Source organism: Octopus bimaculoides, chromosome 10 (assembly GCF_046866305.1).
Source record: "Octopus bimaculoides isolate indiv1 chromosome 10, ASM4686630v1, whole genome shotgun sequence".
Lineage (NCBI taxonomy): Eukaryota > Metazoa > Mollusca > Cephalopoda > Octopoda > Octopodidae > Octopus > Octopus bimaculoides.
Genome location: NC_142937.1, coordinates 14,716,343 through 14,731,000, shown reverse-complemented (window position 1 = coordinate 14,731,000; position 14,658 = coordinate 14,716,343). Strand labels below are relative to the sequence as shown.

Below are 14,658 nucleotides of genomic sequence, written 5' to 3'. Positions count from 1 at the left end.
CAGTATATGCTTATCTAATAGAGAAAATTAGAGAAGTCACTGAGGTCATGAACAGTGATGGAAGAACATTGGCTAACAATCAACCTTTAATCAGACAATCGATTAGTTAGTTGGTTAGATTTTTAACCAATTGACTAACAATGAAGAAGTGATATTGTGTATGTGTAATTATTATTGACACAGTGACCCTCCCAAAACACAATAACGAAGAAAATGTTTGTTCATAAATTCTCTCACCTGGTTAATTAAATTGTTTGCTTGTTACAGATTACTAATTTTGACACAATGATCAGTGTGCGACCAAACGGTAAAGTTTACAGCAATGGCTCAGTCATCTCACTTCCACATCAAGTCGGAGATTTGGAACTTAGTGAAATTGCCAACTATACAGTTGTGAAAGGAATCGATGGTTAGTATCATATGAATCTTTCACTTGACAGAAAAATATTAGATAGAATTGTGCCTAACACATAACCCTGACTTGTATATATCTTTCCCCAGTTACCTTATTCAGTATATCTTTTACTTCTTGTTTTATATATTTCATTTTAAATCTCTATTTCATGATATCACTGACAGTATCATATGTATTTTATTATCTTTTAGTATTATAACATTAACACATTCATTCAACACTATCTTCTCATTCAACACTATCTTTCTCATTCCACACTATCTTCTCATTCCACACTATCTTCTCATTCCACACTATCTTCTCATTCAACACTATTTTCTCATTCAACACTATTTTCTCATTAACATTAACTTCTCATTCAGCTTCCCTTCTCATTCAACAATATTTTATCACTTCAACACTATCATATAACATCGTAATTATCTTAGCAATCTACATTGTATTGCCACCTCGTAATAGCACAAACATTATAATCCCAGGCTTAATTTTGTTTAGAAAGTTATTACATCGTTTGTATTGCAATATTATTATATTACAAGACAAAATATTATTATTGCAGTATTATTATATTACGAAATATCATTATTGCAATAGTACTTTATTACATGAGGGCAGCAAACTGGCAAAATCATTATTATGCTTTGTGGCACTTATTTTGGCTTTATGCTCTGAGTTCAAATTTTGCCATGGTCAACTTAACTTAAGGCAGTGAGCTGCCAGAATTGTTAGCACGCTGGACAAAAAGCTTAGTGGCATTTCTTCTGACCCGTTCTGAGTTCCAATTCTACTGAGGCTGACTTTGCTTTTATCATTTTGGAGTTGATAAAATCAATACCAGTTGAACACCGGGGTTGTAATTGACTTATCTCCTCTCGTGAAATTACTGGCCTTGTGCCATTAGTTGAAATTAAGATTATTATATTACATTATTTCTATTACAACTGCCATTCAAGCTTCTATTTACATCACCATCCTGTTTAGTAACTTTTTATTCCATCTATATTCCTGTATTATAATTTACATGGTTATTTGTTTACACTGTTATTTAGGGAAAAAATATTATTTTCTAATTTAATCTATTTAGGGTCCCTCTTCTTCCATTTCTGGGTCTTCATGATTGTAATATAACATTAGTCTTTATGTAAGAGAGGATTTGGCTCCGTTATCTCAGTTGTGAACTGCAAAACTAAAACTAATTGGTTCAATATACATTTCCTTTTAGATTGATATTGTGTGTCATATAATTAATACATCTGGAATTTCTTTGAAATTACTATGAGGGAGTGTTGAAAAGTTCCTGGTTTTAAGTGTATTGTGAAAGGCTTGGTTGGAGGCCCACCTTCTGAGTTCTTTTACAGGGCTTAGAAAAACTGAAGGACCACTGCAATAAATGTGTGAATCTGAGAGAGGAATATGTTCAATAAAATCATAATTAACTGATCTTCCTGTATTTTATTTTACCCAAAGCCAGGAATTTTTCAGCATCCCATTGTATATATTATGGGCATCTTTCTATATTATCCTAATATGACTTTTGTAGTGATAGGCTGTACCATTTCTGCATTATATACCATTACAGACACACAAACAATGTAGTGAAATATATGATATTACACACGATAAGAGCTTTGGTTAAAACAGTTGTAGTGGTAGGCATGGCGGTGTGGTAAGAAGCTTGCTCCTCAACCACATAGATCCAGGAGGTTCAGTTCCACTGCATGGTACTTTGGGCAAATGTCTTCTATTATAGCCTTGGACTAACCAAAGCCTTGTGAATAGATTTGGTAGACAGAAATTGAAGGAAACCCATTGTATACATATATGTTTTGTGTGTGTGTCTGTTCCCCAACACCACTTGACAGTCAGTGTTGTTACTGTTCTTTTTAGAATATCCATCAGTATTCTTATATATAAATGATTAGGTGATTTTCTCCAAGAAAGTTCAATAATGAAACCTGGTGATAAAGTGATACAATGTAAATGTAGAATTATATCTAAGACTATAACTTAACATCTATAATGGATTTGCATTTCTCATTATCTGTAAATTGACAATACACATCTTAAACTATTTTGCTATGTAACTTCTAAATGAGGTTTAGCTGTTATTTCTACCAGGTGAAGGGACTACGTTGTGTCTTCTTCATTAGTTCATTGTTTACCGATGTATAATGTTATATATATACTGGGTGTCCACAAAGTCTGGGTACATGGGGATTAACACATACTTTAAGAAATTATTATTTCTTATATTTAATTGTTTATTTTATGATTTTATTTACTCATTGTACCCAGACCTTGTGGACACCCTGTATATTTGATTTATTTCAGTAATTTCTGTTTTTAATTAAATAACTAACTGATTAATTGTTTATTTTCGCCAGATCTTATAATATTATATGATGGACTAAGCAGTGTTTATGCATTTGCTCCGCCACAAATGTTGGGTAAACTGTGTGGTTTATGTGGCCAATTTGATGGCAATAAAACGAATGAATTTGTAAACTATGTAAGGAAGCCAGTTGCCACTAAAGCAGATTTCAGCAATGTCTGGCTCGACCCAATGGAACAACGATCGATTCCATCTGTAAAAGAAGACTCAGTCCATCCTTGTGTCAGACTGCGGAATAAGTTTTCAAAAGCAGTAAGTTTTATCAGAAATCATTTTTAGATTTCCACATTTAATAGTTTAAGCACCCACTGCACTCTCGGAGTGGTTGGCGTTAGGAAGGGCATCCAGCTGTAGAAACTCTGCCAGATCAGCATGGAAAGCAGACGTTAAACGATGATGATGATGATGATGATGATGATGTATGTGTAAAAATTACTGGTGATGTAACATTGTTGATATGTTCCCAGCAAAGTGAACATCTGAAGCTCAGACCAAGCTTTGATCTTGGCCAAGCTTTGATCTTGGCCAAGCTTTGATCTTGGCCAAGCTTTGATCTTGGCCAAGCTTTGATCTTGGCCAAGCTTTGATCTTGGCCAAGCTTTGATCTTGGCCAAGCTATTTCACATACCTCACTAATAACCGCAGAGACCAGCTCTGCATACTCCAAACCACACTACCAAAAACAAGTGCCAGCCTCTTCATGAGCAGATTCCCCAAATATTCGTTTCAAATTTTAGCAGGGGAGGACATAAATAAGTTGATTACATAAATAAGTTAAGTACATTGATTGTACTCATTTTATCGACCCTGAAAGAATGAAAGGCAAAGTTGATCTTGGCAGAATTTGAACTCAGAATGTAAGGACAGATGAAATGCTGCTGAGCATTTTGCTCAACATGCTAATGACTCTGCTGTGTTCAGTTGAGTTATGGGCAGGTGTGCCTTTAGCAGAGCTCATCATGATGCAAGCATTTCACCAAGTCTTCAGTATGAGGAGATCTTGCTTCCTTCTTCCCCATAAATCTCAGAAACCTTGTCATCCTCTGATTAAGCCATTGGAAAATGATTCTGGCTCATCATTGCAAAATCATTGCTTATTTCAATCTGTCTAGAAATTATTTTTCTTTTGCTGAACTGCTAAGTTACGGGTATGTAAAGGTACCAGCATCAGTTGTCAAGTGATGCTGGGGGCACAAACACAAACACACAAACATATACACACACATACATACATATGCATATATATATATATATATATATATATATAACAGGCTTCTTTCAGTTTCCGTCTACGAAATCCACTCACAAGGCTTTGGTCGGCTGAAGGCTATAGTAGAAGACACTTGCCCAAGACGCCACACAGTGAGACTGAACCTGGAACCATGTGGTTGGTAAGCAAGCTACTTACGACACAGCCACATATTTGTATATAGGTGCAGGAGTGGCTATGTGGTAAGAAGTTTGCTTCCCAACCACATTGTTCTGGGTTCAGTCCTGGAACCATGTGGCTGGGCTGACCAAAGCCTTAAGTGGATTTGGTTGATGGAAACTGAAAGAAGCCTGTCATATGTGTGTGTGTGTGTGTGTTTGTGTATTTGTGTGTCTGTGTTTGTCCCCCCACCATCATTTGACAACGGATGTTGGTGTATAACTTAGCAGTTTGGCAAAAGTGACTAATAAAATAAGTACTAGGCTTACAAAGAATAAGTCCTGGGGTAGATTTGTTGGACTAAAGGTAGTGCTCCAGCATGGTCATAGTCAAAATGACTGAAACAAGTAGAGGAAAAATAATGTGTGTGTATGTGTGTGTGTGTGTGTGTGTGTGTGTGTGTGTGTTTATGTTTGTCTTTGTGTCTTTGTCCCCAATCACCACTTGATAACCAGTGTTGGTGTGTTTACATCCTCATAGCCTTGCAGTTAAGCAATCAGACCAATAGAGTAAATATCAGGCTTAGAAAAATGTAAGTACTGGGTTCAATTCATTTAAGTAAAAAATTTTCAAAGCAGTGCTCCAGCATGACCGCAGTCAAATGACCGAACCAAGTAAAATGTGATGAGTTAATATTTTCACCTTTTTGAATAATAATTCATTTTTTGATGATGATTATATTTATATTCTGTAATTCTTGTTTCCTAATATTTTCCATAACAGGCAGACAACGTTGAAGCCTTTTGTTCGGTTTTTAGTCTTGACTACGTGGTTTTCCAAAAATGTCATAGCACTGTTCCACCTGATGAATATATTGCAATGTGTAGTCGTGAAATGTGCACTTGTTTGCTGGGGAATAGTCTACAAGAATGCAGCCATAAGCGATGTGAGGTCGCCACGCAGTATGCTAGAGCTTGTAGTCATCATGGCAAAATCATGAAATGGAGATCAAATACATTTTGTCGTGAGTAGTTTTTATTGAAATACCTTGTTTAGTTTACAGCCCTAGGTAGCCGTGATTGAGTATAGACTTATAACCATTGGAATCACAGCTGTGACCATACCGCCTTGACCCCAATATAGTATATTGCCTGAAAATATGGACAGCAGTATCCTTTGTTTCAAAACAGGTGATTTGAGAGGGATTTGCTTGCTATTTCTAGTCGGTTAATCAACCACATAAAGCCTTCCTTCTTGGCTCATTTAATAAACCATATTAGAGAGTTGTGGGAAGTTGTGATGTTTGTATCTTTCCCTAAATTATTAGTAGTATTAATGAACTGGCTTCAATTTGGAACTGAAGCAGAGTGAGACCAGGAGTGGGACTGGGAGTGGGACTGGGAGTGGGACTGGGAGTGGGACTGGGAGTGGGACTGGGAGTGGGACCAGGAAATGAAGCAGAGGCAGGATATAAACTAAAACAGAGTAAGAAATAATGAAAGGAAGAAAGATGGATGTATTGGATAAATATGAGTTGAGGTGGTGTGCAGCTTAATAGATCTGAGGGAGAGAAGTCGTTGTTGAAAGGGAGACAAGAACATGTCTGTAGGTCAGCAGTCGTGTGTCGCCCATCAGTCAGATAACCCTTTTTTGTACAGTTTAAGTGTTTTGAGTGGGGAGCTGGTACCATTGTTAACGTGGGTGCCATAATTCATTGGGAATTTTACCTGAACCTTGTAGGTGTTAAGAACAGAACAGCGCTGAAATTAATTCTGACTTTTTGAGAAAGACTAATCTGTGGAATGCACTGTTTGCAATGTTATTTATGTAAGCGGGGGTTATCAGGACTGATTGTGAAAGATTGAGGCCTCACAATTGTAGGGACTTTTAGGGTTTTCATTGCAGATTGTACAATGCCAGAAAGGGTGAAGTATAAGAGTGTTTCCTTGCTATGAGCACCGATTGTATCTTTGTGCTAATAAAGGAATAAATTGTTTGGATTTTCAAATCTTAACCAGGAAAGAGATAGTTGTTAAATATATTTAGATAAAGAAATCTATTGATTAAAACATTAATTTAATTTAAATTTTTTAAATCTACAGTATTTTGTATTTCATATTTCAGCTCCTCATACCTGTCCAAAGAACATGGTTTTCAAAGAATGCAGTAAGAACTGTCGTCAGTCTTGTGGTAGTGAAGGCTTTGAAGCAGAATGTGAAGAATTTTGTGTTGATGGCTGTTTCTGCAAAGAAGGTGATTTTAACAAATAGGTTTTGCAAATAACAAAGAACAGTGGTTTAAAAAAAAAAAATCCCAACAGAATTTTATTGCTGCAGAATGTTGCAGTACTTTACTAAGACTGTGGCACTTTAGCTAAAGTCATTTTATAAAGTATAATTGATGGTAACTAGTGAAACCCAGATTTTATGAAGATAAAATAGCCTTTTACTTCTTGTTTCATCCATTGGACTGTGGCCATGCTGGGACCATACTTTGAAGACTTTAGTCAAACAAATTGACCTCAGTACTTATTCTAATAATGTCTGCTACTTGTTTTATCAGTCTTCTAGCAAACCACTATGCTATAGAGACAGACATGCAAACAAACTGAAATTGGTTGTCAAGAGATATGAGGACAAACACAAAGACACACACAGACACACACACACACACACACACCCTCTCTCATAGACAGACACACATACATATATTTGACTGGCATCCACACAGCTTTCATCTACTAAACCCTCTCATTAGTTGGCCTTGGGCTATAGTAGAAGACACTTGCCCAAAGTGACAGACTCCAAAACCAAAGGGAACTTCTAAACTGAACAGCCATGCCTTTGCCATTATCTTCATATTCCTTTAAGTATATTGCTCAGTGCATATGCTCATGAACAGGGCATGCAAATGCACTTCTCCCTGCAAATATTTTTGGCGGGGCAATCAAATTGCCTTGAACATTTAGAGTTGAACCTGGGTTTGCACCCACTAAGCATATTTCATTACTGCACTTATGGCTCAATAAACTTTAGATTGTGTAGGTGTATTTTCACTCACTCCGATGTTTACACACGGCCAGTTATACCTCACTATGAGTAAAACAATGAACTCTAGTAATTTGGAAATTAGTGTCAATCAAACAGAAGAAGTTTTGTAATCATATTGATATTAGCGAAAGGAATATGATTCATAATTTAAATAAGGAAATGTGTGAACTTTGAATGTATAAGAATATAAACAAGCGTAAAATAGTGTAAACAACTAAAATACAAGTATATCTTAATAACATTTTTCTTAATACTTTTTATGTAGTGGTCGAAGGAAGCTCTGGCTTTCATTTGGAGTGGTTCACATAACCATTCATGATACAGAGGCTGGGAGCATATTTCAGTTCAGGAGTGAATTGTCATCATATGTCATATAGCTGCAATAGAATGCTGTATCACCAACAATAATGTGATTTCTCTAAAACATAACCCAGTAGTCTATCAAGCCCATTTACACATTTCTCAATTCATACTGCTGTTATGAATTCCCTCCTTCATTTAATGCCTCCGTCGTAGATGGGTAGATTTGCTAGTATATATAGTTGGGTTTTATTCTGTTAAGAATGTAGTAGATTACAGTATAAAGCTTGTCCACTTTCAGGTTTCACTCAGTGCTATCCAGTAGTAGTATTATATGTACTGTCAGATTTGCATTGGGGCATCTGTAGTGTGTGAATAGATAGTTGAATAAGTGTCCAACTGTACTCCTCTTTGTTGACTCCAAGTTGTTCAATTATATACATATACGTGTGTGTGTACGTGTCTCTGTGTTTGCTCCTCACCACTGTTTGACAACTGGTGTTGGTTTGTTTATCTCTCTTTAGCTTAAAAAAAAATGGTCCTGTGGTTGATGTGTTTGACTAAAATTCTTCAAAGCATTGCTCCAGCATGGTCAAAGTCTAATGACTGAAACAAGTAAAAAAATACATATACACATGCATATATTATATGAATATTTGTCTTATTTTATTAAAGGCACTCTTTGGGATACTTCAACATCATCTTGTGTCCATAGAGGAGACTGCCCTTGCTACAGAGGAAATGATCAACGAGCCTATCCAATTGGTACCTTGGAGAAAAGTGGATGTGAAAGCTGGTAAATATGTTTTACATTCTCTTTATTTCAAGTTCAGGAAAGAATTTTACTTAATCCCTAAAGCTTAATACCAAATGATACATCTTTTATCTCTTATTTGTTTCAGTCTTTCTTTTATCTCTTATTTGTTTGCTTCTTTCTGATATATGATGTTTTTATGAACTATATATATATATATATATATATATATATATATATTGTCAGTAGTTCATATATCCCAAAAAAGAAGTGCATACTAAAGCATTAGTGCAGTAATATATTTTTTAAGAAGCTAAAAGTTATGGTCAGTCATAGAGTGACCATTGGTTTTGCACCTATAAAGCACTTAGCAGCATACACAACTCAAAATGGCCAAGTCTGATGAGTTACCTCTACTGCTAAATGTTTTATGGGTGTGAAAACAATGGTCACTCTATGACCAGCCATAACTTTTAACTTCTTAAAAATAATAAATACGCACACACACACACGCACACACATATATATATATATATACATACATACATACATACATACATAAATACATACATACATACATACGGAGTTGGCCAAAAGTCACCTGACAGTAAATCAAAGTCTATTTAATTCCAAGATTAAAACAAAAAATTATTTTATATGAAAGTTTGCTAATAAATAGACAAAAGCTGAAAAAAAAATGATGATTTTAACTCACAATATTCAATAATTAAATATTCATAATTGGAATGAATAAATAAAATTGAATATTAAGTATCTATGGAATTTTGATTACTCTCAGGTGACTTTTGGCCAACCCTGTATATATATATATATATATATATATATATATATATATATATATGCGAGTAAAAATAAATACAAAAAAGGTGGATTTTTTTGTATGATTGTGTATAGAGGAATATATTATTTTGCTTAAAAGAGTTCCAACACTGTCTGTTTTTTATGTTTTATTTATATTCCTGCAGAACTAATGTGGGGTATAGAATATGGAATATACAATATATAATATGATATACAATATACAATATAAAATAAAATAAAATAAAAATGGATGGCACCATGAAAGAAAGTATGGAATGTAGATGAAATATTGAGTATTCAATATAAAGGATCAAATATATAAATATATAAATATAAATATATATATATAAAGGTGACTCGAGTTTCAGGGCTATTTCCCTTCGTCATGGCCGGTATGACAGACTTTATATCATCATCATCATCGTTTAACGTCTGTTTTCCATGCTAGCATGGGTTGGATGATTTGACTGAGGACTGGTGAACCAGATAGCTATACCAGGCTCCAATCTGATTTGGTAGAGTTTCTACAGCTGGATGCCCTTCCTAATGCCAACCACTCCGAGAGTGTATATATATATATATATATATATATATATATATATATATATATATATATATACAATGACTTCTACACAGTTTCTTTTGGCCAAATTCATGAACATGACATTGGTTGTTTTTTTTGGGGTGGGGGGGGGGGCACAACAAAAAACACTTGTCCTAGGTATTTCATTATAGGACAGAACCTGAAACCACATGGTTGCAAAAGAAACTTTTTAACCACAGTACCATGCATGTATCAGCATTGGAAAACCCCAAAATTATTGCATTTTAAAATATTTATTTCTGCTGATAATTAAACATGTGCAGTTATTATTGTAATCACTCTGTTAATCTTTAATTATTTGATTATAAATATCAATAGTAATTATTGTATTCATAACCAAGTAATTAAACACAATAATGATATGGACATCATAATGATGATGATGGTTAATAGATCAAAATATCAATGGATCCAGAAAGTTGATCATATAAAGAGTAGAAGAATGAAAAACAAGAGAGAATATTTCTGACCTTGGTGGAATTTGAACTCAGACTGTAAAGACAGACAAAATGCTTAGTGGCATTTTGTCTGGCATGCTAATGATTTTGCCCACTCGTCCCTTCAGGGTTGCTATAGATAATAGTAATCAAAAAAGGATATAGAGAAAATAAGAATTTCATAAAAAAAAAATACAATGTCTGAACATTTCATTAAACAACAAGACAGCAAGCTGGCAGAATTGTTAGCTTGCTGGGCAAATTGTTAGCTTGCTGGGCAAATTGCTTAGTGATATTTCATCTATCTTTATGTTCTGTGTTCAAATTCTGCATAGGTCATCTTTGTCTTTTATCCTTTTGGAGTCAATAAAATAAATACTGGGGTCAATGTAATTGACTGGTCCCTCTACCAAACTTGCTGGCCTTGTGTCAAAATTCGAAACCAATATTTCATTAAACAGCAAGCATATAAGGAAGGAATGTTGGAAATGAAATCAGTGTATATAAATGTGTATTATAATGTATTTTGCTCAAAATATTCTCCACATATACTCCAATACACACTTCACCACATACATACCCACATCACAAAAACTCATACATTGTTGTTTTTGTTTTTCCCAAATAATATATAATCCATTTCAAGATTTAAAAAGGATAGTAATTTAATATTATAATCAATTTTATTATTCAATTTGACATCATTATTAAATTAATGTTTACAATAGGCTAACATATGCTGAAGAAGATGAAATTTAGAGTTTATACATTTGCATATGGATTATCATTATTACTTTGAAGTTATTCATGTAGATTTCTTAGGCTTAACATCATGAATATTATAAAGCAATAAATTAGATCTGTTATCTATTTTTATATTATGATTAAGTTCAAATATATTAAACATACTTAAGGTTAAATGAAGTTGTAGCAGCCTGAGTTGATAAGGATTGGCAGAAGAAGGGGTGATGGTTTATTCCATTGGCACTAAATACTAGTGTCTATATCCATGTTAATCCTTTAGCATTTAGATTACTTTGAGGTAATATTTATACCCACTTAAATGTGTATGTCCTATTGGAACAAACTATACTGTGGTAGATACCATGAGAGAAACTCTTATATTGGCTTTTGGTGCAAAATGAAATGCTTATTTATTCACATTGTGATGAATTAATCATGCATATCTCATAGTTTTGAGATTTTGATGAAGTAATTGTTTATTTTTAAACTGACATTGTAGAGTAGGTCTAAGAGGCCAGATGTAGCTGGTTTGAACATAAAATAAAACATTTGAGTCCAGATATGGCTGGTTTAAATGCTAAAGAGTTAACGATATTATATGGGTTGTTTATCTGTAATTTTTATATGGCAATATGGGTTTTATAGTATTATTGGTACCCAACAAGTCATAGGTTTGGTGATATAAACAGGAAAGATAGCACTCAAACATGAGTAGAAATGTTGTATTTTAATCAGCACAAGTTACAAAGTGACTCGAGGTCCAAGAGTTTTATGTATGACACTTGATAAGACACCCACACATATACATATATGTGTATGTATATAGGCAGCGAGCTGACAGAATCGTTAGCACGCCAGGCGAAATGCTTAACGGTATTTCGCCTGTCGTTACGTTCTGAGTTCAAATTCCGCCGAGGTCGACTTTGCCTTTCATCTTTTCGGGGTCGATTGAATAAGTACCAGTTATGCACTGGGGTCGATGTAATCGACTTAGTCCCTTTGTCTGTCCTTGTTTGTCCCCTCTATGTTTAGCTCCTTGTGGGCAATAAGGAATTAATATATGTGTGCATGTGTGTGTGTCTATATAAATATACACATTCAGGCATGCATGTACACGCACACGCATATCATCATCATTATTTCATCCTTATTTCACTAGTTTTGCATGCGTGGAGAAGGTAAACAGGATTTTTTAGGGCTGATTTTACTATGGCCAGATGCTCTTCCTATCACCAACCTTCACCTATATCTAAACTGCTTGCATGATGGTGATGCTTGGTTACAAGTAAGGCAGTGGTTCCCAAACTTTTTTGGGCTGCTGCTCCCTTGACCTCCAGACCACAGTCCGAACCATCACAAACATGGACCCCTTTTTGAAGCAAATCCAAAGCAACTGTATTTCACAAATAAAATTTAACCTAATGAACCCACTATTTTGTTTTTACATGAATTGCTACCCCATTATTGCCCCACTTTTTACATCAATCACTACTCCACTATTGCCCCACTTTTCTTCAATGTCCCCTTGGAACTTTCTACTGCTCCTAGCGGGAGCAATACTGCCCACTTTGGGAATCACTGGAGTGAGGCATAATATCAAATAAGGACACGCACGCACACACACACACACACACACAAATATACATCAGCCATCGTTTCAACATCCACTTATTAGATTCACTCAAAAGCTATGGTTGACTTGTTTTACAACTAGTGTTAGTTTGTTTATACCTCAGTAGCTTAGCTGTTCAGCAAATGAGACTGATATAATAAGTAAAAGACTTAAAAATAAGTGATGGTCAGATTGACTGACTAAACCTATCAAGGTGGTGCCCCAGCATGGCCTAAGTCCAGTGACTGAAACAAGTATAAGAAAAATGGTGAAATTTTGATGGAAGATTTTAATTTAGATCATTTTATAGAAAGTAAGCTTTGTGCCATAGAACCAAGGGCAGTGTTGGGTATAAAAGTATCGAGAGGGTTAAATATCATTGTCCCCATGTGATCTGGAAGAATTGTGAGCACAGTGGACTAAATACTCAGTAGGGTTCTTCATGTTATCTGTTGAAATTCTACAGAAGCTGACTTTGCTTTTCACCAATCCTTTCAGAGTTGAGGAAATAAGCGCTCATTGAGTACTGGAGTTGATATAATTGACTAACTCCCACCCCCAAAATTTCAGGCCTTCAACTTATATCAGAAAGGATTGTGTTCATACCCCATGTTATTTTATTGTTGTCTCCACAAATAAACTTAAAAAGGGACCAGTTGAAATATTAATGGACTATTAACCATACCCTTCATAGTTTTGCTCCACATTTTATTTTTTTCTTTTGGCAGTCTAGGGTAGGTTAGTCCCTATGTTTGCACGTTCCCAAGACTGGTAAGATCAATATTGATTATGTGCTGTTTGAGATTCTGTTCAATAATTGACCATTCTTTCTCTCATCTCTCCAAGTGATTGTCCTAGGCATATTAATAACCCTAATTTGCAATTAAATGTGGAATCTTTATTTCTAATGCAAGATCAAGCGTATTGAAACTCTGGAATACAAATAGAATTATTACAGTCATAGTTCCAAGGAAACACAGGCAATATTCAAAATCTTCAGATATTAAACTCAGTACCGACATTAAATATTACAGATATTTATTATAATTTTTTATTACAATTAATCTGGTTTCCAGAAATTTGAGACACAAACAGAATTTATATTACATATAAGATGCTATTTTCAGATGGAATGAGAGTACTTACATAAGGAGCTATGATTGAATTGTATAGATTCAAATTAGTAGGAAATCTAAAATCTAATGGACAAAAATATGAGAGAAAAATGTTTTTAGAAAGGTATAGAAATACTGCTCTTAATACACACACACACATGTTGGGTTGGAACAAAGGTCTGTACTGTTCTTTAAGTAAAATCCCAAACAATATTTAGATATTTGTACATACATAAATACATATATGCACAAGCATACTCACTCACATATGCACATGAATATGCACCTATGTGATTGTGTGTGTATATATGTATGTCATCATCATCATCATTTTAAAATCTCCTTTCCATATAGACATCATTTACTCAGCTGAATGCCTACCAGAACACCAGCTGCCACTGTAGATAGTGAGTGTATTCTAGGTGCAGTGTATCGTGGCACCAGCACCATTGAGGTTACTTTGTGACCTCGAAGCTTAATAGTCATCACTGCTCTATGGTGTCTCTGTTAGTTCAAGGCAATATGACCAAGGCTCTATGGTCAGGTATGCCCTAGGTATAAAGATTGGCTTTTACGTTCATTGGTGTTTTTCTCAAAATATATAAGGAGTTAATTTCCACCCTCATACCCAGCATTTACCATCATCATCATCATCACCATTTAATGCCCATTTTCCATGCTGGCATGGGTAGGATGGTTTGACTGGAACTAGTAAGGCTAGGGGCTGCACCAGGCACCACTGTCTGTTCTGGTATGGTTTCTATGGTTGGATGCCCTTCCTAACACCCAGCATTTTCACACATACAAGTATGTACATGACCACATGTCTTAAAAGTCTATCCTAGTTTTATGTGATATTTAATTGTAGAGTGAAGAGTAACATAAGGTTAGATGGGGATAGAATGATTGATAAAGAGTAATAGAGGTGTGGGGAGAGGTGGTAATTATAGCAGTGGAAATAGCAGTGAAGTTGTCCTCAACTCACACTTTTAAAATGACAATAAGGACATTGTGTAATCTCCTTTTAGTGACAATGTGCACACA

General features: G+C 34.9%; 1 protein-coding gene across 1 annotated transcript in view; it reads left to right on the top strand.

Moving 5' to 3' along the window:
• The window catches only part of LOC149133442 (von Willebrand factor-like), a 32,528-nt gene that overhangs the window by 7,908 nt on the left and 9,962 nt on the right, over positions 1-14,658 (top strand). Inside the window, exons 5-9 of the mRNA XM_089359093.1 lie at positions 268-409; positions 2,800-3,059; positions 4,960-5,200; positions 6,301-6,429; positions 8,202-8,322. Coding sequence (XP_089215219.1) covers positions 268-409; positions 2,800-3,059; positions 4,960-5,200; positions 6,301-6,429; positions 8,202-8,322 — 893 coding nt within the window. The remainder of the gene's footprint in view (positions 1-267; positions 410-2,799; positions 3,060-4,959; positions 5,201-6,300; positions 6,430-8,201; positions 8,323-14,658) is intronic.